Genomic DNA, 24671 nt, shown 5'->3' with positions numbered 1-24671 from the left:
CACTGATTAATGGCACCTTGTATGATTTAAGTCCTGTCTGGCTCTTGTTCCAGCAGAATATTTTGTCCAATTAAAAACTACCTCCTGTGATTTGGCAGTGGGTAAAGATTTTCCCCAGATTGATGGTTTTATTCACTCAAGAGCAAAGGCAATTTCAGTGTTTTGTTGCCCACCTGTCATGCAGGCCTATACCCTCCATAAGAACCTGGTCGGCACGGTTTCCTGCTCCGTAATCGCCGCCAATGAAGGTTTCTTGTGCTTTTGTTTGACTCCGATTTAAACCTTGTGGTCATCTCGCCCCGTTTCCCCTCCTGCGGGCGCCTTCCCCGCGCTCTCCTCCTTTAACTTGCTTGTCTTTCTCCCTTCCCCGTTGTTACTCATCAGCAGATTGCAGGAGATAGAGGCAGGGCTTGTTAGAGAAAAGTGTTGATGAATCCTGCCCGGTTCCCTTTTGCCCAGTAGGTCTCGCCAAGAAGCAGCTGAGTCCCAATCACTGCCCTGCTTACCCACTGTGCCGGTGTCTTTGTGTGCGCTTGTTTGTATGGCAAGTTCGAAACTCGGGTTCTGCTTCAGGAAACGCACTCAGGGGTGATGATCCCACATAAAAAAGAGGCACGAATGCAGACATAGACACAAAGCGTCCCGCTGATTCCCAGAGTCCCTGATGTTTGGCCCCACATCCCTCCTCCATCTGGCTCTGGAAAACAACAAAACAACTCACAAACACACAAACAGCAGCCCCAACTGTGAAAAGAAGTAGCCGGAGTGGTGCTTTCTAACTGGTGGGGGCTTTAATTTTAGCCGGCACTCCGTGTGTCACCTCACAGGTTCAGGTAGAAAGTCGGAACAAAGCACCGAGATGCAACGCTATATCGCTTCATATCTGCCTCATTGTCTGCCTCCGTGCAAATACATGTACGCCTGCCGAGCTTCGTCGCCGCCGCCGCTGCGGTCGGGAAAATGATAGCGAGAGTGGATAAAAGACAGTGAGAAGAGAAAAAGAGCAGGGGTGGAGAAAGAGTGCATTATCATTGCGCCTGGCTGATGATGTTCCATTTAGGAGGAAGACAAAGCACTTCAGAAAGAAATCAATGAAGAGTGCTCGTCTGGGATACGGCGAGGAGATATTTGGGCAGTGGCAGAGGTTAGAGAAGCGATTTCTGGAGCTAAATATTCAAGCAGACACGGCAGATGATATTACGAGCTGAAGGAGTTGCAAACCTCAAAACCCAAGGTGCCCTTGAGCAATACATTCAGCGGCGATGCAACTGAAGTACAGCGATGACAAGGCACATCCAACACTGTCCTAAATGTTGGGATTACTGAAACTCCGCATTTACGCAACAAAGTTTCAAGTGAGAACTCGTCGTTTTTGTCTTTTCGTTTCAGAAAAGAGTCTCGTTTACGGCGCAACGGTTTGACAACAATGTTTGTTTACATGGAAATGACAAAAAAATGCTGGAAATGATGTTCTTTTCGTTTTGTGCCCCAAGTTGGCGCTGTTGGCAGTTTTTATAATAAAACCACACACACATGCACACAGAGAGCAAAACATATAAACATTAACGACGGTGAGTTCACAGACATTCGTCTGGAAAGACGAGAAGTTGGATCGTTATTACGTGAACTATGAAACTACCAAGTCCCAGCAGAATATGGACCGGGAGTCAGGACATTGTTTTCCAATGCCCAACTTCTGAGCATGTGCAGAAGAGCTACTGACTACGAGCAGTATAGCAGAGTCTCAGAAAAAAGCTTCATTTTCCACAGAGACGGAGTCAGAGCATTTTCAGCTGCTCTTGATGTGAACAGATATAAGTTCCTTCTTTCTCGGTGTCACTGCAATGCACCTTCCTAGTTAATACTGACATCAGCATGATAGTTTTCTTAGCGTTTTCCTGCTCTGAAGCTTTTGAGCATTCTCTGTTGTTTGAAGAACCAAAAAGACGTCTGATGGCGAGAGGAGGAGTTTGACCAGAAGCCATGTGTGAACACGGGAGTGAGAAAAAAAACAAAACAAGGCATAGTGAAAGAGAAAGAGGAGGAAGAACAGGCAAGAGAGAAACACTAACAACACTGTTCGGATCCCCCCCCCCCCCCCGTATCCCCGGGAGTTTATTCTGATTGTCTTGTTGTCGGTTCCCTGAAGCATGTACCTGAGCTAAAGAGACTCACTTAGACAAAGAGAAGAGCAACAGGGACAGAGGGACTCAGTGCAAATATACATCAAACTGAGGAGGAAACAGGAGGAGGAGGAGGAGGAGGAGGAGGAAGGGGAGTCAGTATTATAAGAACTGTGGCTATCTTCTCCTGTGAGGCATTTTGCAGCACTGACTTCTAATTAAAAAAAGACACTCAACTTCTTTATTAATCAGCTACCTTCCACTCTTGAAAGAGACCAAAATAATGTTTTGCTGGGTCACTTTTTGAAGTATATTCTTTGGCACAACTTATTCGCATTAAAAGTGGAATGACCAAGATTAAAAAGAGGGGTGGGGGGGGGGGGGAAGGATAATTTAAAGAGTTTGGATGGAAGTTTTACAATATTAGAATTTAAACACGTAGCGTTAATTAAGGCCTGCCCAACAGAACGGTTTTGATTTGTACAAAATGAATGTCACTGCGTTATAGCGGATTTTCCCGGAACTCAGCCACAATGAATTGAAGTGTCTCCCGTCCAGATATTTAAGCTGAATTTGGCACTTGGCGAGCTGAAGCAGAAATTACAGAAATACAGCTTTACACAGGGGTGGTGGTGCGAACACCCCGTAAAAGTAAAAAATATTTTTAAAAATCTTTAAAAAGCAGCTGTCAGAGCTCATGTCAAACAGAAGACTTGATGCCTCGCATAACATCTACAGTCAAATCTTAAACATGCCCACGTTATCCAAGGAATGAAAGAGATCAGCGCTCCTTTGCCAGTAATGGGCAACCTGCCAAAAGGAAAATAAAGACTCTGAGAAGCCCAGAAGAATAGCCAGACATGAAGCCTTTTATCTACCTACAATGCAAAAGATAGAGCGCCTACCTTTATCATTTATCCCCCGTCCCACCCTATCATTACCTATTGTTAAGTCTGGCTGCTTCGGAGTGAGAGATGAATGTCTAGTGTTCGCCTGCCACAGTCTCTTTTCAAGATATTAAGAGCTTCTGTCTTTTCTTTCTTTTGCTGTATCATTTACTCTGCTCTTGATGTTTATACAATAAGTCTCTCTGGGTAAGTGTCAGTTTAATGTCGAAAGTGAAAAATATCACCTGCGTTAGTGCACAAGTCAGCGGGGAGTTTATAATAACCCATCAGATGTGTGTTGCAGGGGTTAACATTTTTTTTTTTTTTTTTTTTTAGTTTTCTTTTAACTCCCAAGTTATTCAGAATTAAATTGTGTTCTGGTGTTTCCAGTTGATAACAAGTGGGAAAACTCCATTGAACACGGGTGTCAAGCATAAGGTCAAACAATGATAGACGCAATAGACAAATCGGCAGGCATACTGTAAACATTTCAAAGAAAACATACATTTCTTAAGAGCAGCGGACACAACACAATACAGACACCCGAGCTGAGACGTTAGTGATGCTGCCATGACAGATAGCTACGTCTATCAAACTAACCTCAAAGACAAGCTGTCAAACTGAGTTAATAAAAACATGCATCACGCCACAGCTTTAGGAGAAGGTTTTTGGACATTTTGCTGTATTTTGCAGCAGCAGGTTTCATGAAAATTGGCTTTATGTTGAAATTGTAGGAATTTCTGGTGGAAATTGTTTGGTTCTTTTCGAAAGCATCGACATTTTCATCACGTATACTCTGCGCCACAACAAAGATAAACTATTTCACCTGTCCGACCCTCTCGAGATGAAATCGCTTATATGTGGCCCCCATGAACTAAAATGTGTTTGACACCCCAGATGTCAACTCCATGACTAACTTCCCAAACACGGACGAGCTATAGTCACAAGTCTCAAACGGTGCAAAACTCTTCTAAGTGGTATGGAAACTAGAAAAAACACTTTCATCTCTGTATATGGAAAGGTTAGCCTTAAAGTTTCCGTAAGTCCGAACTCAAAACTACAACATCTTAGATGCAGGTCATTACTTGCTCGTATTTTAAGAGTTTGAACGTTTTGCCTCTGAGGATAATTAGTATATGCTATTTGACATCAAATGTGAATAAAATTCATTCAGTTGTTGCATTTTTATGTATGCCCTATAAACGTTGTGGTTCAGATGGTAAAGTCAGTGTGTCGCCATGTCTTTCTTTCGATTGGTGTAGAAACAGAATGAATTGTCAGCATCAGCCACTGCAGCATAACTTCATTGATGCAGCTGCTAACGCTAACTGTGGAGAATCCAGCAAGTTGGGTGGTGATATATATCTAAGGGAAACCACATGTACCAGGTCCATAAGTTTACCAATCAAATTGTGAATTCAATGGGAATGACAGATACGATATTGGGATAAAGTCAATTTCTAATAGTTATATTCCACCAGCCTTTTGATGGGCCTTTGGTACTCCACAGTGAACAAACATACAACTGATTTAGATGTACCACTGAGTGCGTTTGTCAGGTCCTGTGAAAACTACGTATGGGGAAAAAAAACAGAAAAACAATCTCCACAACTTTACGGCGTTGCCAAGAGCTTGAGCGCAGTGGTGTGCAGGGTCAATAAAGTCCTTCCGTTCACAGGTGGCATCACCCAGAAGAGAGCTAATACCACCAAAGGTAACAATGGAGGGAGTAAATCTCAAAAACACTTGTCTTTAAAGTGTAGCTGGAGAAGGCAGCAGGAAGGCTGAAGGATCCCAGAGCTCCAGATATGAAGTGAAATGTTAGATCCTGCATCCAGCCAGTGAGACGCCTCTTCTGTGAGATCTAACCGGCAGCGTTGCCAATCTGCAGACAGCACCGAGGCACAGAAATACCCTTTGGATGCCCACCATACACTTTCAAAAACACTTTAGCATCCACTGCGCAGTACACATTGTTTATGACTTCCTCAAGATACTCGGCTTTATTCAAGTCTTTTTATTTCAGACAGCGGCGATAGAGACTACAGTATTTCCTCCCTCCAGGCACTTAAAAACCTGCAGAAAGACACATGATAGAGAATCTTATAAACTATATTTCTCTGTGGCATGGGGAGCCCAGCAGCAGTGAAAAGCTGTGATCTCAAAGTAGAAAACCGAGTAGAAGGAACTCAGAGGCTGGAGCTGTCACTGTAAAACAAGGCAGGCCCGAGGAAGGGAAGATATCATTGAGAAAAACCTCATGAATCCAATTTAAGTGTTGCAGCGAAGAGAAAGGTCCAGTGCCATTCACTTCTGGATTCAGTTTTTCCTTTTCAGCTCTAGATATGAGCCCACCAATCATTTTAGGTGCCATCACGAGAGGACACCATGGTGATTAGAAATTTCCCGAGACTGTCCCAAGAATCACTTGCCAGTTTGACCGATTGAATGTGCCAATGAGCCATTGTTCCAAAACCACAAGCAAAGTCAATGCCGGAGAAAAAGAAAGAAATCCTTCAAGAATGGATTCAAGCAAATAGTAAATTCGACACAGAGAGGGTAGAGTCTGCCGTCGCACAGTGCTCACTGACAAAACCACACTTGGGACTGCAGCCAAGTTGGGGATTGTGATTTATTGTGTTCGGTCCATTGACCTTGGCCGGCTCAAGGCAAACACATATTTACTGGAGATCACAGTGTTATTAAAGTAGGTACAGTATCACTGTGGATCTCTTTTCCACTGCTCTTTTCTCAATGTCGCAACTCCCACTTTCTCGATTTTTCTCTTTGTTTCACACACATTTTTAATCTTTTATAAAAAGGTGTGAAAGTAGCCGCTCCTGGCTGAGCTCCAACTGCCTCATATACTCACAAGTGTGACTTAAAAATCTCCCTTTTCGGGCAACAGAAGTCCAGAGCACTTTATACCCATTAAGCACACCCTATAATTACCAAAAGAATATCAAACTGATCACAGTACTATTGTCACATTTCTAGCATTATCTTATGCGACAGTATGATTTGAGGGTCCATCGTGTTTTTGAGTAATTCCTTCTGTCGGTACAGCTCAGGCCGCGGGCGACTTCGAATGCCTTGGTTTGAACTTGGGTAGCGTGAACTCACGTCGGCGGGTTTTCTCTTTCTTTGTCATCTGCCTCCACACAGCACTTCCCAGGCCGCCAGACTTGGTTTTCAAATGAAAACAGACACATTTCGTTGCGTTTCGAGTGTCCGGGGTGGGTTGTTGCTACTGTGCATGTGCACTTCTCCATGAGCCAGTTGGTCGATACTCTCCTGGGACTTGGTAGTTTTATAGAAGATAGTCATCCATAGTAGCAATCCAACTTGGTCGTCTGTCCAATGTTTATAGCGTATTGTTTTTCTGCGAGCATTTTAGTGTGGTTTCATTAGTAAAACAAACAACAGCACCCACTAGTGGTACAGCACGGGAACTGCATCGTTTTCATAACGTTTCGTGAAAACCCAAATTTTATCTGAAAGGAAGACGCAACGACGATGCATTTTCAACTCAAACGTTGTGGGGCCCGACAATGAGGCTGGTGTCAAATTACATAGACAAATTAGAAATCATTGATCCTGCATGTTGGCAGGTGCAGATGACATGTATAGGCTTTCATTGGTGGTTGTGAAAGGATTTGTTTCAAACAAATCATGAAAAGAACCGTGGAGGTTCCGAATCTGGAAAATCAGTTCCTTTTAGCTTCTGTGCTTATTTTGTCATACGATCTTGCGGTTCATCGAGTGAACCACAAAACCATAAGCTCGTCTCATGTCGAACAACCATTTATGAGCTTTGCTTTGGGATGATTTGTCACACTCTGTTCCTCTGAGACACCACAAAAAGTAAAAAAAAAAAAAAAAACAGCATCAGGGCACCTTGGATGCTTTGCAAAGACGATGATCTGTAGCCATCAAATTTAAGTGCTACCAATCAGTTAAAAAAAAGCCCTTGAGAGGATCTTTCTTCCCAACTGGGCAGTTCTTTTTTTTTTTGCTCTTGTGCTGCTTTCATCTGATCTTTTTTTTTTTTTTTTCTTGGTTTTCTCCTGCAGTGGTGGGACTTTGCTGACGGTGAGCGGGACCAACCTCGCAACCATCCGAGAACCAAAGATCAGGGCCAAGTACGGGCAGGCGGAATCCTTTCATGTAAGTACTGATGTGACTGGCACGCTCACAGCAAGGACTCACAGACTATCAAGCGGGAGTTACATTCACAGACAAGGGTTTTTTTTTTTAATGTGCCGAATGTAAATTCACAAACATGCCCGGGCCTACAGTACACCGTCCACATTATTCAGATTCACATGTACACGCAGTGTATTATCAAACGGACTTCTTGACGTTACACCGGCACATCTCCAAGCAGCCACTCCTATGCACTGTCGAAGGTGGCAGACAGTCTGTCTGGGAGAGTTGCTCACGTCTCCTCTTGTTCCGGCTCCAGCTTCAGACATCCAACGCTACCTCGGGCCATATAGCATTTCAAATGTCAGCGCACCACATGAGTGTTTGTGTCACTGCACCATAAAAAAAGAAAAAAAAAAAGAAAGAAGAAGAAGAAAAAGTCATGAGAGACGGTGCGAAAAGGAGGTAGACCATATTTTAGGTGGATTAAAAGAAGAAGAAAGAAAAAAAACTCTGGAGTTTCCATTTGAAGAGTTGAAGCGTTTCATTGGTTCCATGGATAATGTTCACCGGGCACTTTGGTGATTGTCACTTTGAGTTGAGGCTCTTTAGTAGTCATGGTTAAGAGCTGAACTTCAAACAACACTCAGGCACTTCAACCTGCAGATAAAGCTGTCACTTATTGAGGCAAACAGCCGACACGGTGCATCCCACACAGCCCTTTATCAAAGCGCTACTTTGCACTTGAAGGACATTGCCGATGTTTTGCCATTTACCGCAAATTGCGCTTAGATTTTCTGACCTTCCAGACAGCTCTGGTTCCATCCCAACGCAAGATAACGATTAACTTCGCGTCTTGGACTTTGCATTTTTTTTGGTTTTTGGGGTCGGAGTGGGACCGAACACCAGTGAAGCCGAGTCTAAATCACAGTCATAATCAATACAGCACTTTTTCCACCGAATGCAGAAATTCACATTAGCAATTTACTGTCTGAAAGGCTCCGGCGGTCCTCCGAGCGGTCTTGCAAATTGATGCAAACACGGCCATGACATCATGTATTCATGTATTCTCCCAAGCAATGATGTAAATACTCGCAGGTACAAGCAAAGGAGCGGGGCACGCTGCCCATTATTAACAGTTGATCATAAATTTGCAAACAATTTACATTTCCAATAGGTCTAACAACAGCGTAGTTTCACAGTGCATTGACTTACAAAACGGAATGGGTTATTATACCCAACAGATCCATTTTAGAAGAAATTATAGCCCGCAGGTTATTCTTAGTATTTCTAAAAGAGGCGTCTGCTGCCGGTTCTACTCAGTACCTAACCATCATGCAAATAGAGTTATAATAACATTACTATTCAAGTGTTTAGAGTGGTGTTTAAAAATGAATTTACTTATTCCCAGTACAATATTTCATTAAATCGTTTCTCCTGCTCATTCTGATCTATTTAAATTATTTTTTTTTTTGCCGCTTCCCCAGAACTGCACGGTGTACAACAACTCTGTCATGGTGTGCTTGGCGCCGTCGGTGGCCGACTCAGAGCTGGGCTTCTCCGAGACCGGCACCGGGCCCGATGAGATCGGCTTCTACATGGACAACGTGAATGCCCTGGTGGTGGTCAACGAGACCTTCAGCTACTACCCCGACCCCGTGTTTGAACCCCTGAGTCCGTCCGGGGTGCTGGAGCTCAAGCCCACCTCGCCTCTCATCCTGAAGGTCAGAAAGACTCACTGGGTGTTATTCAGTCTATTTTCACTCCTCAATCCTTTTTATCGGCACTTTGACCTGAAGCTTTGCTGGTTTCGCGATTATTTATGTGGGAGGCTTTTGTCATGAGGAGACTCAAGCATTAATTCAAATATTTCTGATTCTGTGTGTGTCGCTATCGACTCCAACGCAGAAAGAACACTTGTGACGTTGACTTGGTATTCCAACATGTTGCACGTCCTCGGTATGACGAGCTAATGTTGCAGTCAAGACCACCTAACCTGAGACCCTGTCAAGACCCAGACCAGAGCATCCCGAGACCAATCAGATGGACACATGAGTTGTATTAATGAAAAGATTTAGCATGCTCAATTATTCCAACAACTTTTAGAAATAGTTGTCTCGATGTATCAGTCACTGTAAATGTAGAAAAGAAGTTTTCTTCCAGTTCTGTGTTGTGGATGAATGTTGCCTCACCGAGAGTCGATGTTTTCCCCGTCCAAGGATGTCTAGAAAACCTCCAAACATATTGAACCAGTGTCGTATTAATAATTGCGAAACCTATACACACAAACACGCCCCTCGCGGGCTCATTTTTTCCCGACCACTTTGTCGAATGTGTTAACAAGGTCTTTCACAGGAGTGAAGGAAACAGACACACACACACACACACACACACACACACACACCTTCACAAATTCATAATTGAAAGCTGAAAGCAAATGTCCACACCTTCCAAGGCCAGTTTCTGTCCTTCAGTAACCAGCAGCTACTTCTTTGACTGCCGTCCTCTGCAGCCTGAAGCCCTCTTAAATAACAGTCCTTTCAATTTGTGTAATTAATTTCTGGTGCTGGAAGGGCAGCGTGGAAGCGTGCGGGCCTTCCGGGCCAAGAGATTTGGATTTATATTGGTTTTCGTTTTCATTACTGGTGATTGGACATAAGTATGTGAAATTAATTGGCAATTTCTAAGCCGCCTGTATGTGTCATTGTATTATCTGGCTGGGCTCACCTGAAATGTTTAGCCAAAGAGTGACTGAGGGGGAATTAATGCGGCTGTCTAGGGCCAACTAAATATATATATATATATATACACACGGTATTACTGATATCAGAATTAACAGAAATAACCAGCAGGATTAGTGTCTGGAAATAACTGAAGGAGGTTAACAAAATGTTTCAACTGCGTGCATTAGAAACTTAATCATGTGGGTTATGGGGAAACAGGCTTTACAGAGAGTGCACTCCACTCAATGAAGAGACAATATGAAATTCATTTATTTTAGATCAATGCCGAACCGATGCGCGACATTTGCATCGAATCGCTGCTCCTCGACTATCTCTCGCGTCATCGCCAAGGCTACTTATTCCCGTGAAGGCTTTGAGAAGCGGCGTAACCGTTTGGTAATTTATATTTTCAAATGATAATTTATTAGCAAAGAGTAATTGCCAGATCTCTTGCTTGGCTTGTCAGTGAAAACTGGCCCTAACACACTGGAACCTGCTGATGATTAGACCAAAAAAAAAAAAAAGAAAAGCAATTTGGCGAGATGGGACGTGCTTCTCAGATGCTGCCCCCGCCACGCAATTAGTTTCTCATCTGTAGCGTCAGGCATGTTTTTATTGAGGTGTGGTAATGAGTGAGTGAGAGAGCGAGAGTTGGAGTGACTGTAGAAGGGCGGCGGAGGAAGTGTGGGACAGACGAAAAAAAGGGCTAAAAAGTGAGGCAGCCATTAAAGTGAGAGAGGTGAAGGAACAGACTTTGTCCCAACGTCGAAAGTGAAAATGCATCGTTTTTTTTGGCGTTTTCGTTCTAGAAAAGTTTCGTGTTTACAATGTCCGTTTATACGGAGTGAGTGAGTGAGTGAGTCACTGAGTCACTGAGTCACTGAGTCACTGAGTGACTGAGTGAGTGGAGACATAGTAAATTAGTATCCAAGAGTGGTTTAGAAACATTAAAAGACAGAAGGCCTGTAAGGGGGGGGAGAGAGAGAGAGAGAGAGAGAGAGAGAGAGAGAGAGAGAGAGAGAGAGAGAGAGAGAGAGGAGAGAGAGAGAGAGAGAGAGAGAGAGAGAGAGAGAGAGAGAGAGAGAGAGAGAGAGAGAGAGAGAGAGAGAGAGAGAGAGAGAGAGAGAGAGAGAGAGAGAGAGAGAGAGAGAGAGAGAGAGAGAAATGATGAATAAAAATCTTCATGTTTCAGGAGCCCTTCACTTCCCCATGTGTGTTTTTGAAAACGTGTCCCTGCGTGACGCTGCCTGCCTGTTGTGTTTATGTGTGGCAACATCTCGGGGTGTTTGTGTGTGTGTGTGTGTGTGTGTGTGTGTGTGTGTGTGTGTGTGTGTGTGTGTGTGTGTGTGTGTGTGTGTGTGTGTGTGTGTGTGTGTGTGTGTGTGTGTGTGTGTGTGTGATGGGATGCATGTTTACAGGGTTGCAGAGCGGGCTCGGGTGGCAGCCTGCAGAGACGATGGGATTGGAAAACGGAGTCTGTCTCTGTGTCCCACTGTTCATTCAGCGGGACGCACGGCAGCTCACAGTACCCCACCCTCCCCCTCCTTCTCCTTCTCTCTCTCACTCCATCCTGTTCTCCGTCGATCTCACTCCCTCGACAACCCCGCTCCTTTCCTTTCCCTCTCTCTCTCCACCTGAAGTGCTCCTTTTTTTTTTTTTTCCATCTTGTCCAACCTCTCTCAAAATCCTTTCTCCCCTCCTCCTGATGTTTTCATGCCACATTTCCTATCTGTCTTGTTTTCTTTGTATTCATCTCTCCCCTGTTGCTTTTTTGTTTTCCTCCCGTTACTTGGATTCATTCTTTTCACACCACTAACTCTCCCCCCCCGACTCCCTCCTACCCCCCTCTGTTACAGGCAGAGCGTGTGTGTGTGTGTGTGTGTGTGTGTGTGTGTGTGTGTGTGTGTGTGTGTGTGTGTGTGTGTGTATGCGCATGAAATCGGACAGAGCATTGAAATGAAGAGAGACTGGAAGCGAAATCGACAAATGTTAGAATTTACACACTTCTGTTCTGACTTTCTGTCCGCTAAACTGAATTCCACACTCAGTGTGGAGCAGAAGTAATGCATGTAGGTGTGTGTGTGTGTGTGTGTGTGTGTGTGTGTGTGTGTGTGTGTGTGTGTGTGTGTGTGTGTACACTCAGCCACCACTTCATTCTGTATGATTGTACAAAGTCACACACGTTGACACTGTTACGACTTCACAAAGACCATGCACAGTTCATGTAGTCCCAGCTAAACGCACCAAACTACAAACAAAATGCACACGACACACGTGCACATACACAAGTAGTTATAACTGCCGTGGCGTCATTGTTCACCGCTGTTCAACACAAAACATCCGGCCGGTCTCTCGCCCGTTCCTCCAGTCTGTAAGACGCTGAACAGAGTTCACACACCAGTACAGATCTTCTCATGTTGGATTTGTTTTCATTAAAATGTTTGGTCATCTTGTGTCTGTAGTCTGCTCAAATCATCCCAATCTGCAGTCACTGATAACTCTGAAAAGTGATCCCAGCTGATGGGAGTTGTGTGATGCGTTCATGACCGCAGGAGACTCACTGATTGGTCAGTGTCATTTGATCCTGCACTACAACACAAACCGACTTTAGTAAAAAGCTTTTCTTCATTCTCCGTCTAAGTAAAGTCATATGAAAAGACCAACATCTGGAACGTGTTTGGCTTAGAGCTTAAAAAAAACAAAAACATTTAGGAACATCGATCATTGTTTGAATGATCCAAGAGACTTGGGAAGCAAGTGAACACTGGAGCACAAGAACGATACTGACACACATCCTAGAAATAGGATGGATGAATGCAGATAAGAATTCCCCCAAGGGGATTAATGAAGTAATACTAGTTTTCACCAGACTTTAGTTTTCAAGGAGCGAGGACGCAGAGTGGCACATCGTCACCCACACTCATAACCTCACAGCTTACGGTCGTTTCAAGTTCTGGCAAGCATGTGGTTGGACCGTCTGAGAAAGATCCAGAAAGATAATGCGCGCTCAGGAACATACCAGCTCCACCACACCCAAACACAGAATCAAACCGGGGTGTCCTCTCCCTGATTGGTCCTCTACACACTGACATTGTTTGCCGTCCCAGATGAAAGATAACAATCACGTGAGAGCGGTGGTGATATCTTTGGTCTTTGGTTCAGGCAGGTTCTTCTGACCAAAGTCAACCCTGCCACAAGATTCTGACAGTGTCAGATAGTTGGGTAACTGCTGCTGCATCAACTAACGAACCAAGAGAAATGCAACTCTGGCGCTGAACACGTAGAGATGCTTTGCGCCCCAAAGAAACGTGTCAAAGAAAGTATGTGGGATGTAAACAAGGAACACAGAAGGAAAGAAACTCTACAAGAACGAAGGCTACGATCACGCTTTGGTAGTCTCTTTTTCGTGGATGGATGGCGCGCGCTTATCCTTGTGCATTTAATGGGTCATTTTGAACCTCATTCCCCTCATTCACTAACAGAAAAAGGGTGATTTCTATCAAGGTGCATTGTCATTCCCAGAAAAAGTTCATATATACTTTAGTAGGAAAAAAAAAAAGAAGATGGTTGGATTTTGGGGGTTTGACCAAAAAAGAACCAAGAAACAACAAATCATTCTTCTTTCTCTTTGTTTAGGGTCGCTACCTGATCCCAGCGGCGCCGGGAAACAGTCGGCTGAACTACACGGTGTTGATTGGAGAGACTCCCTGCGTCCTCACGCTGTCTGAGAGCCAGCTGCTGTGCGAGTGGCCCAACCTCACCGGACAGCACAAAGTCACGGTCAGAGCACGACTCCTCCCTCCTCCTGTTCTTCATCCCGCGCTCACCGACACCTTCACAGATTCTCGCCCACTAAAATGACCCATGACTCTTTGCCTCGTGTAGTTCTGGCGTGCAGGGAGCATGTTTTTAATCAGTGGTTCTTAAACTTCAAGAAATTCACAGTACGGAACCGATTACACAGCATTTTCATGTGAAAACAGAAAAGTGTTGTTGCATTCACAGTTTGTTTATATTCTCCTGGGACTGACAGTCAACTGTCTCGTCTGGCCATATGAAATGTCCGAGCACTCGCCATTTTTATATATTTATAGTGTATTGCTCTCTGTGCAGATGTGTGTGTGTGTGTGTGTGTGATTTCATTACAAAAACAAACTTACAAAAAACTGCGCCACCTTGTGGCCTGGAATGCTCGCGACATAGTTTTCAACATTTCTGCTGTTTCCGTGTAAACAGGCATCGTTTTAGAAATGTTGCCCTGTAAAAGAGAAACTTTTCCGAAACAAAAATGCAAAAACTGTGTTTTCACTGGAAACAAAAACAGGACCTAAGATATTTTGTAAAAATTAAGCGAGACCTGAGCTTTTAATTTGACGTGTCTTGTTGTTAAGAGTAAGACTTCCTACTGGTGAAGTTCCTAGCAAGCAATTACTCTGTCAACTAAATCAAAATCTATTCAGAATCATTCAATTAGTATAAAAATATGTAAAACAAAATTTAGCGCAATTTCTAGTCAGGTAACTTAAAAATGTATCCTCAGAAAAATGTTGTCTATGTTGAAAGCCTGTAAAGCCTTTAGTCACAATATTCAGCGACAGTGGATATTTTCAATTTTAAATTCTTTCTGAAACAGCAAACATGCCACCGTTCTTTTTTTCTTGATGAAGATTAGAAACCCGGCTCGCTTAAGAAGACGATTTATTTTCGTTTCTGGTGGCACTGTTCGAATCTGTATTCGAATCAGAAGCTGTAATACTGTTTGATGGCTCGGTAGCTCCGACTAGTGGCAGGCGGGTGAATGACAGTTAATTAGCACCTTGTGCGTGGACAGAACCATTTCTGATGTTGAGCGGATGTTTAACTCTTTAGTTATTAGAGTCCACAGCCTTTCTTTACTGCGATGTGACGAGTTCCAGAGCGGGGGAAAATGTAAAACGACTGATCTAGAATATAATCTGAGCCGTTCCTCTCTAATATAATCTCTGTGGTTAAATTAAAACAGCAGGATTCAATCTGAAGGCATAAAGGACAAAACAATAACACCTTCTCAGTGTGTCCACCGCAGACCTCTGGTGTTGTTGTGGAAGTATGACAATAACCCCTCGTGTCTTTTTGAAACAATTTCCTCTGACAGAGCAGGGATGCACCCTGCTGGGCATAATTAGCATGTTGATCTGTTGAACCTCTGAACCTGTTGCTCGATGTCAGGAAGAGCAAGTTTCTGCAACCACCCTATATAATGGGTACAGTATAGGCAATTTAAAAAAAATTTTTAAATCTTGATCTACTTTTAATTCATCTTCATTCAATTCATTGGAGGAAAAAACCATGTAGTAATCATGCTGATTAATTCCCTCTTTATTCTTGGAGTTTAGTCTTTTTTGTGACTATTTATTCTCAACATTACGTTCTTATTCAGGCTTGTTTAACTTTATTCTGTGCAATTCACATTTAAGATAAGTTTGAAAATGTTTCTTTCATTGTTTTCATTCTTTAATAAATGTTGAATACGTTTAAACTGACAAAATTAGAATATTAAAAGTTGAATGGTCAGCATGTCAGGGGTGAATTTGAAATATTCCAAATACATCTTACACTTTTTTTTATTGAACAAGAAAAAACGTTTGTTTTGGAGAAAAAAAATATTTTTAAGATATTTTCTTTTGTTTATTATTATTATTTTTATTATTATTATTATTATTATTATTATTATTATTATTATTATTATTATTATTATTATCTTTCAACACAATTCTAAAAATATTTAATCTTTCTAATAAACATTTGAACTTTTTAAAAGCCTTTTAGAAAATGTTTACATTATTTGTTTTACCGTTTAACCTACCTCTGAACATTTTAATATATGTACAAATTTTGACTAATATATTTGAACATGTATGTACGTTGATCTATATTCTTCTATTTCTAATCTAGTTAGTCTTGGGTTTTAATTATCATTGTAATTATCATTTCCTCATACAGTGTTAGGCTTTTATAATTTGGCATTTTTGACTTATTCTCATCATTTATCACCTCTTTTTACATTTCTTATTGTTAACTTTGCTCTTGAAATTGCATTTTTGACGTAACTCTTAACATTTTCATATTAAAGTCGGGGGTTAAGTAGCCACGCTCACAAAATGAATAGACTTTTTTCTCTTTTTCTGTCTTTAAGCTTAATGTCAGCAATCACATCCGCTTCAATGTCCAAACTGTACGTTGAATATGTGCAGCAGATCTGCGGCGCCGCGGGCCCGTTAATGTTGAGTCGGATCCATTAAGTGTTTGAAATGCCATTTCTCACGGGGCAATCAATCGCTCCTTCCCATAACACACTCAACATGACCACGGCGAGCCTTTAAAGATGTCTGCCGATGCAAAACTGCGTTTCCTTCTGTGCACTGAAGCGTGCTCACATCAGCAGCTGTGCAGGCGTCAGCGCTTCAGACTCCCTCTGTGCCCGCTCCCTTTTTCCTCTCTTTTTTTTTATTGGCCTCACTTTAATATGACGTCGTGGACGTTTAATAGTACATGGAATATATTGTACCCAGACCTCAGTAAATCCCCAAACGCTCACCTCTCATCAAAGCAACACTCATCTCCGCTCCATCCCACTCCAGCGCAGACACTTCTAGAAGTTAACTGGTGAAAACATATTTGTAATCAATGAAAAACATCTGCAGTTTGCGTGAGTGAGACTGTTTTGATGTCTTTTTATCTGCACAAAGGTTGAATTTGAAAATGTATAATAATAGAAAAATGGCCAGTAACGGTACCTGCCAATGATTTTATCATCATTTTATCAATGTAATAAAGCCCATAATAACTTACCAATAGTGTAATAACAAATTTCACATATCCCATTATCATAATTGCGTTTTACCGTTAATGTCATAAGTTGTAATAGTTTTTTTGTTTTGTACAGTTTGCTTGTGAAAAATATGTATATTGGATGTGATAGTTGTCATTCATTCATTGAGAATACAAACTACAACACTTCTTTTTTAGGGGGGTAATTGGTCATTTTAGGTAATGTTATTGCTTTTTTCCAATAAGAATTCAATTATTTTGATTATTTTTATTCTGGCATTATTTTTTGTTACACATCTATATAGCAAAATAGTCCTGAAATGATGGGTTAACACAACGAGTCACTGAAAACACAACTTTATGAAAGCATTCCACACGTTTTGACAGTGTTCTTCCGTCTTCATCAGAAACGTTGGGAAACTTGCCAGAGGTTACACACATATTTTATTTTAAATCCGAGTTCTCCTGATATCTGTCTTACTGGATCTAATTCATGGAGCATAATAGCTTGTTGTGCTAATTCACCAATTAATTTTTTTGTCCTTCATGAAAAACAGATTTATTTTCCCAATTGAACCATGTAAATCACTTTATCTATTGTTGACACTGTAAAATTACTTCAGACCTAAAATCCGCCCGTAGAAAACAGCCCAGTTCAGAATAACCGCTCTAGCATTAGAAATGCGGCTGATAATGCTCTCCATATTTTAGTGGTATGGTTTCATCATGTAGATGTCCTCAAGGATTTCTCTTCATTTTTTTTGTCCCGAGAAAAATGAGACTAAACATCTTTTAATTGCTCTTAAAAAAAAAAAAAAAACTTGTTTCCGTTTCCCAGGACTTTCGGTAGCTGTGCACTGTGATGAGTTAAAGCTGATTAATGGAGGCTTGTATCGCGCTTTCACAACTAATTGCCAGTCTAATAATGAGCTTCTGCATCCTTCCACCTCAACGCATTTAATTCATGGGCCCAGAAAATGAAGTGGAGCTGAGTGAGGGCAGACTGTGAGCTAAATTATGGAGGACAAATTCAGCAAGTAACGACAGTTTACAGGGATCCACTACAGTTTACGGCCATGACGGAGCTCTGCCGACAGCGGAGCGCTGTGCTCCAGCAATGCAGACACAGAAAAGGTGGAATTAAGATTAAGGTTGTTCCTCCGAGATGAAGACACTAAGCTTGTCTCTCAGCTCTAATCCGGGAACCTCGCACATCCTCTGAATCTTTCTGATGTTGAAATTTCGTCTCAGGAAATCCAGCTAAATGTGGCAGTTCTGTCGCCGCTGATGCCAAGACAGTTAAAGGTAATGACTTTGAGGTTGGATAACAATGTCCATACGTCTTGGAAGATGTTATACTATTCAGTGGATACATTTGTGCTGTTCCCTTTGGGGAAAAAAAGTGTAAAAATGTCAAACTTAAGTTTCCTTTCATCTATTACTTTATATGGAAACTGTGTTGGGAGTCATTCAGAATATTATAATAAAGTTGAAATCTCAACTTTTCTGAATCACGCAGTATTGCACATGTGCACTACAATCCCCGCCAATCGTGTTTCTACACATGTATGAATAGACTGACAACAGCTGACGCTGGATGATAGCAGAATACTTGTGCCGCTCATTGAGTTGACTGAAATTGTACATTTACTCCACCATCATCTGCATACGTGGATATTGAGTGAGTGTATATGACATAGAAAAAGAAAGTGTTTGTGTTGCTTGAATTTAACAATATGTTTACTTCACCTTCACCTGGATCACATGGAGAGACACATTTCTCACATTCACCAGGTACTGAGTGGGCGTGTCAAGGAGCTTTTGGAGTTTTTACATGTGTGCTTGTATTGCAAAAATAGACCATTACAAACTTCTGAAGAAGATTCTGATGAAGTTCTGAGTCGATTATGGCCTAAATGGTGAGAATCTCAAGTATTCCGACTCTTTTGATGTGTCAACTAATGTTTCATTTGTTAAAGGCCTTAGATTTTACAACTGTCCAAGACAGAACGATGGTGTAAATAGGGGAGAGGTGGTGGTGTTTTTCTACTTTTCCATATAAGGCTTCTTTGTGGCCCTTTTCTCAAAACAACCATTTCTGTCTTGAAACCAACAGCTGAGTCCAAACCGGAGGAGTTCGCTCTTCTGATGGGTTAAACATCAGCGCTTAGTAGGTTGTGTTTTTTTTTTTTTTCCTCCTATTTTATCTTATCAGAAGAGGATCCGTTTGATCTTCTCTATGAATTCACACAATTTTTGCAAATCTATTGCAATTCATCACACTTTTCTGCAATATTTGAGTCCGCGATGACCATCTTTTAGCGATACAGTGTGTAGCATTAATTATATTTGCGTTCCAAAGCAAACGTTACGCTCGCCTCGCGCAGATCAGTTGAGCTGCCAGCCGACTCCAGACCCAGACCCCTGATTCTCCCCGACGGGAGCAGGCTTTCAAAACGGCGGCGTGGCTCCTGGAGCGGAAGGTCAAACCTCACCCGCGTGGCTCGCCGTGCATACATTTGGATGTCCTTCTGAATACGCCAACACGGCCTCCCCATCCTCTTCTTCTTCTACCCCTTCTAAACCAATCCCCAACGTCCTTTCTCCGTCGTGTCACTATATCTTTACGACATTTACTCCCCGCGAGCTACAGCCACTATACCTAGAAAGCCACTGACAGCGCGTCCATGTAATTCAATATGATCGCTCTCCACAGAACCAGCCAGCTCCGAGGTGGAGCTCCCTGGGATTTTTCTCCCTCATTTCTCCCCCCTTCCTTCCTTTTTTTTTTTTTTTTTTCTTTTTCTATTTTGAACCAAACGTCATGTCGAATATCGCCATGACGCGATGTGTTGGCGGGGGTGGTGGAGTTAGTCCTTCATCTGACAATAGCCCAAAAAAAAAATGGGAAAAAAAATCAAGCTGTCTGTTTCTATCTCTTCTGCTGCGGCTACGTCAGGCCATGTTTGCGGATGGCGTGCGTCGCTACAGAGAAGAAGGACACAGCTGTATCAAAGTGATGTTTCCTCAGTAGGGTGACCTACATACGGGGGGGGGGGGACCCCAATGGGTGTCCAAGCTTTTTTTGTGTATGTGTGTGTATACAGTACGAATGTGTGTGTCTGTGATGCTCAGCTGTGTGTTAGCAGCTGCGCGCCGACCCCTTGAGTTCTCGAAGAAACTTGTTTGTTGTTTTGGCCTTCAGCTTGTAAAGTTCCTCCCTGCCAGTCCTTCAGTCTGTCAGGAGAATAAAAATAGACGAATGCCTAGACAATGTGTCACCGCCTTATTATTGCCTAAACTCGTGTCATCTGAGGATGCGATTCATCCCCCGAGGTAACTGTTTTACATAGAGCAGCGACCTCAGGTTAGATATTAAACACCAACTGGCAACGCGAGGGGCAAGAAAACAACACCACAGCCTCACATTTCCCTGTTCTATCACTTCGGTTATATATTTTGCATTGAAAGCCGACTGTTAAAAAACATGAGCACAGATTTGCTTTGGGCAAACTCTCATTTTATTAAAGAAAAAAAAAGAAAAAATCTCACTTTTGCAGTGGCAGCACAGCAGACGGCTGATCTACAAAGCGTCGCCCCAAAATAAACATGTAAGGAGTCATTAATATTTAAATCGAGTGCCCTTTAGCGGTCCGTTTCATGTGGGAACATGTTAAGTTGCTGCACGAAAAGTGACAGTCACCGAGTCGTTCTTTTGGAGTTTTGTTGTTATTGTGGCGAGAGGTCTTTCTTTCCTCTGCAGACACTCCGACTCGCTCCACCAGGTCAAGCACGGGCGCCGCTAACAACAATAGTCCCTCCAATCTGGTTCAAGCAGCCACCAGACACAACCACAGGAAATAGTGAAGCGGCTAATTGATATTCTGCGGATTTGATCAGGTTTACCTTTGTTTTTCTGACCGTTCAGCCCCCAAATCTCTGCATTTTCTCTTTCTGCTGATGGTTTGGAACAACCAAAGTCATTTCTACTACTTGTCATGCAGTTTTGTCATTGCCATGCAATGTGTTTTATCTCCACTGGGACCAGTTCTGAAGTCTTGCAGGGCTGCAGGTGTCGGCTAAATAAGTGATTTGCAATAATGGTGTTGGAAGAGTAAGCACATATGACTAACCATGAATATTGACCTTGTTGGTTTAAGTCATTTTTCCATTTTTATTTTTCAATTATTTTTTAATTTTACTTTTTTCTGACCTGGTTTGATGTAATGTTGAATTAACTAAAGATCTCCAATCTCTGCCAAAGCATCTGGTGTTTTGACCTGCGGAACATTTGCGCACAGACACGTAGAATTCATCACAGTTCAATCAGTCTTTTCCACCATGTTGATCACGATGACCAGTAACTCCAGATATCAGCACACCAAAACCAGCTTCAATTTATATTGTAGCCATCGGAGCCCTTGATTCTTTATTGCAAGAGACATATTCACACTAAACATCTTCTGATACAAGCTTTGCTTATAAATTAGTATTAAGAAAAATTAAATTATAACCATGAACAAAGCTTGAGAGTTAAATAGACCAATAGATATGCTACTTGGAGTTAGAATATGTGATGTTTCAGTCTCATTCTGTGTGTCTGCGCCTCGCCTCTTAACGAGGCAAAAGATTACTATCCTAGGTGCCCGTTAAATTTAAAAAAAAAAATTTCTTCCACTGAATTTTTGGGGCGTTACTACTCCTGCACTGTTGGGAGCGCGTACACAAGCAGCATATCAAAACGCGCAGACAATTTGGGAATGGTATATTAAAGATTCAGCAAACCGTTTGCGGAATGTTTTGTTTATTCGATTATTACATGTGTATTTGAGAATATATATTTTATAGAAATTAATTGGTCAGTTGGCATAACAATCCAATTTTTTAAATCTTTTTTTTTCTTTTCCTGTAATGCTATTATTTTATTTGTTTGCTTTTACATTGTTAAAAAAAGAAAAAGATTGAAAATTCAAGTAGAATCAAGTCCCATAAATGGAATTTCCTTCTATGATGATACACCTTTGACATTACATGATGGTTCATGGTATCATGCAAGCAGCAAGACTCCAAGAAGGCTTTGAATATAACTTTAAAAAAGCATTTTCCACCAAAACAAACTACTGTAGCGACTTTAACTAACTAGTCAACACAAAAGAAATACAAGCAGATTAGCATTTGCTGTAGTGAGAAAGCGTCTCTTAGTCACACGAAACGTAATTCAGTTCAGCAAACACACGTCTCTGCAATCCGATCATGTCCAGGCAGCTAATTGGCTGCTTAATCTGAGCGGAGCCGCTGTAATTGTCTTTACTATTGCAAATTTAATTTGTAGGTATTGACTACATTGATATTGATATAAGGGCTTACTCCACTTCATGTTTTTTAATAAGACTTTGATAATGTTAACATGAAAGTGTACTTAAAAGAACTTCAAAGTGCATAATCACACCTCATTTGAATCGGTTATCAACCCCCCTGGTGGATTGCTTGATTTGATGGATTCCACCACTCGCTGGATCTGTGTGTGTGTGTGTGTGTGTGTGTGTGTGTGTGTGTGTGTGTGTGTGTGTGTGTGTGTGTGTGTGTGTGTGTGTGAGTGTAAGTGTTTTTTGTCTGGGATGCTCTGTACTTATGTAAATGTAGTTAGAAAAAAAAAATATTACATGTGTTTGACTTCCCTTAATTACCACAGCTCCTTGGGGAGAGATTTAAATGGTGATGATTATTTTGTTTGATTACTTGTGTGCGTGTGTGTGTGTTCATATACAGTATGTGTGTGTTATGAGTGTATGTTAAGACTTTCTGCAACATATTCTACTCTGTTTTTAGCCGACACAGTCATAAAGCCTCAATGTTTTAGTTTTTTAGTTGTTGTTTTTTACCTAAATTGATTACTTAAAGGTCCAGTTGCGATATAAATCAAACCAACCAATATGCTCTCACTTCTGTTCTGAGCCTTCATTTTAAAGATGAGATGGTAAAAAATACATGGACTTTGCAAATTTGATAAAATTTCGCTGAGAATATATGTGTAATCCAACATGGCTGCCTTCTGTTGACGTCACAATATTCAAATTAGCTGGGTCAATTTACTTAAATTTTTTGTTAGTTGTTTTCATTCATCCACTTTCAGGTTACAGCTTTCTTAAATCCTGATGCCTAAATGATTTACTGTCGCTAATTCGGACAGGCTTTACATGGCAGCTGTCAGTGTAGAAACCACATCGCAACGGGCGCCGATTAATCCACAGGAGACATTTGTCCATGTTTTGTTTGTGTTTCGGAAATGGGATGAAGTAAACCATGTTGTTTGTCCCTTCAGGACTCCTTGTATCACTGTTGCATGAGCCCCAGTAACATCGTTTGACCATTTTTGCCTCTTAAATGACTTAAATAGCCGAGAAAACAACAAAAGTGTTGCCAGCTCTAAAGTTTCTCTACGGAGCTGAGATTGTTTGTCCGAGTCCGGGCAGTTATTAGTTGAATGCTAATGGTTCGTTGGCGTTTGGGGGCGGGGCTTAGCCAAACATCAGTTTCACGCAAACATCGAGAATGAATAGACTACATACATATATTGTTGTCTTTTATCACAGGCGTGGGCAAAATTCCCAGTTTCACCAGAGAGACAATACCACATACCACAGACAATCCCATGGTGCTGTGCTGCTGGTACGAATCCCTAGAATGGACAGGGGAAGAAGTGGGAATGTCCAACCGTAGCGGATCCGTCCATGCAAATGCTTTTAGCCAGATAGCGGTAACAAGCAGTAGACGACAGGGTCGCACCGCAGCCGTCAGGTCAGTACCCACGCACTCCACTTCCCTCCCCTCTGATCACCTCGTCTCTGCTGTGTGTGTGTTCAGATCCGAGCCGGCGGGTTCGAGTACTCCCCCGGGACCCTCCACATCTACTCCGACAGCCTGCTGACGCTCCCCGCCATCATCGGCATCGGCGGAGGCGGCGGCCTGCTCCTGTTGGTCATCATCGCCGTGCTGATCGCCTACAAGAGGAAGTCGAGGGACGCCGACCGCACGCTGAAGCGGCTGCAGCTCCAGATGGACAACCTGGAGTCCAGAGTGGCCCTGGAGTGTAAAGAAGGTAGGCAGTAAAAAACAGACTTTTATCCACACTGAAACCCGCACCCCATTAGGAAATTACTAATGTAATGGCGAGTGCATTAACGTCTTTTCATCATAAAATTATGGGTTCCATCAGCAAAAGTGATAAATCGGTGACCGTTTTTCATAAACTGTTGCGAGCACTGGGGAGTAGAAATTAACAGAGCCGCCAAAATCAATAATTTTTTTAATATATATATATATTTAAAGACGGCGTGTAAAGCAATTTAAAGGTTGCTTTTATCCACTCTTTACTGTCAAACCATTACTTGCAACATCAGTATGAAAATGGAGCCTATGGCTGACTTGCTTAGCTTAGCAAGGCGGCGTTTCTGTTTATATTTCAGCATTTTCTCAGAACAAAGACGTGCACTTTTTTTTTTCATCATTTTTTTTTTTTTTAAATATATATTTTTTTATATTGTGTCGGTAATCTCCTTCGACTAATCACAGCTGGTTGCCCGGAGACCTGACCGTGATCACAAAGCAAATTATTCCCACACATGAGTTTATTAACAAAGGTGTTACAAAATATCATGCTAAGGTAATTCGACCTTTAACATTTCCATTTTTTATAGTATGTCTTACTGCGAGGCTATTCTCATTAAATTACCCACAAATCTAAAAAAAAAAAGAAAGAAAGAAAAAAAGCAAATGTCAGCGACAGGGTAATGAAGAACACTGCCGCCACACGAAGTACTTCCTTCATTTACACCCTCTTACAAAGGAGCTTAGTTAGCGAAAGATGGAAGTATAGCTGAAATCCTGGGATAAGACAGTAGTTTGGTGAATTTTCTAAAGGCAATTTTTGTAGAAACATAGCTTAAATCGACATTTTATAGCTGAAACTGTTGTCTTGGAGG

General features: G+C 42.0%; 1 protein-coding gene across 1 annotated transcript in view; it reads left to right on the top strand.

Annotated features, from left to right (window-relative positions):
- The window catches only part of LOC308113471 (plexin-A1-like), a gene marked incomplete at its 5' end in the record, with an annotated part of 98936 nt that overhangs the window by 34390 nt on the left and 39875 nt on the right, over window positions 1–24671 (top strand). The window contains 4 exons of the mRNA XM_080469789.1: window positions 7084–7177; window positions 8644–8880; window positions 13516–13659; window positions 23554–23788. Of these exons, the coding sequence (XP_080325915.1) occupies window positions 7084–7177; window positions 8644–8880; window positions 13516–13659; window positions 23554–23788 (710 nt within the window). The remainder of the gene's footprint in view (window positions 1–7083; window positions 7178–8643; window positions 8881–13515; window positions 13660–23553; window positions 23789–24671) is intronic.

This window comes from Lipophrys pholis (genome assembly GCF_963383615.2).
Source record: "Lipophrys pholis genome assembly, chromosome: 8".
Lineage (NCBI taxonomy): Eukaryota > Metazoa > Chordata > Actinopteri > Blenniiformes > Blenniidae > Lipophrys > Lipophrys pholis.
Note: the sequence above shows the minus strand (reverse complement) of the source record. Positions and strands in the feature narration are given on the sequence as shown.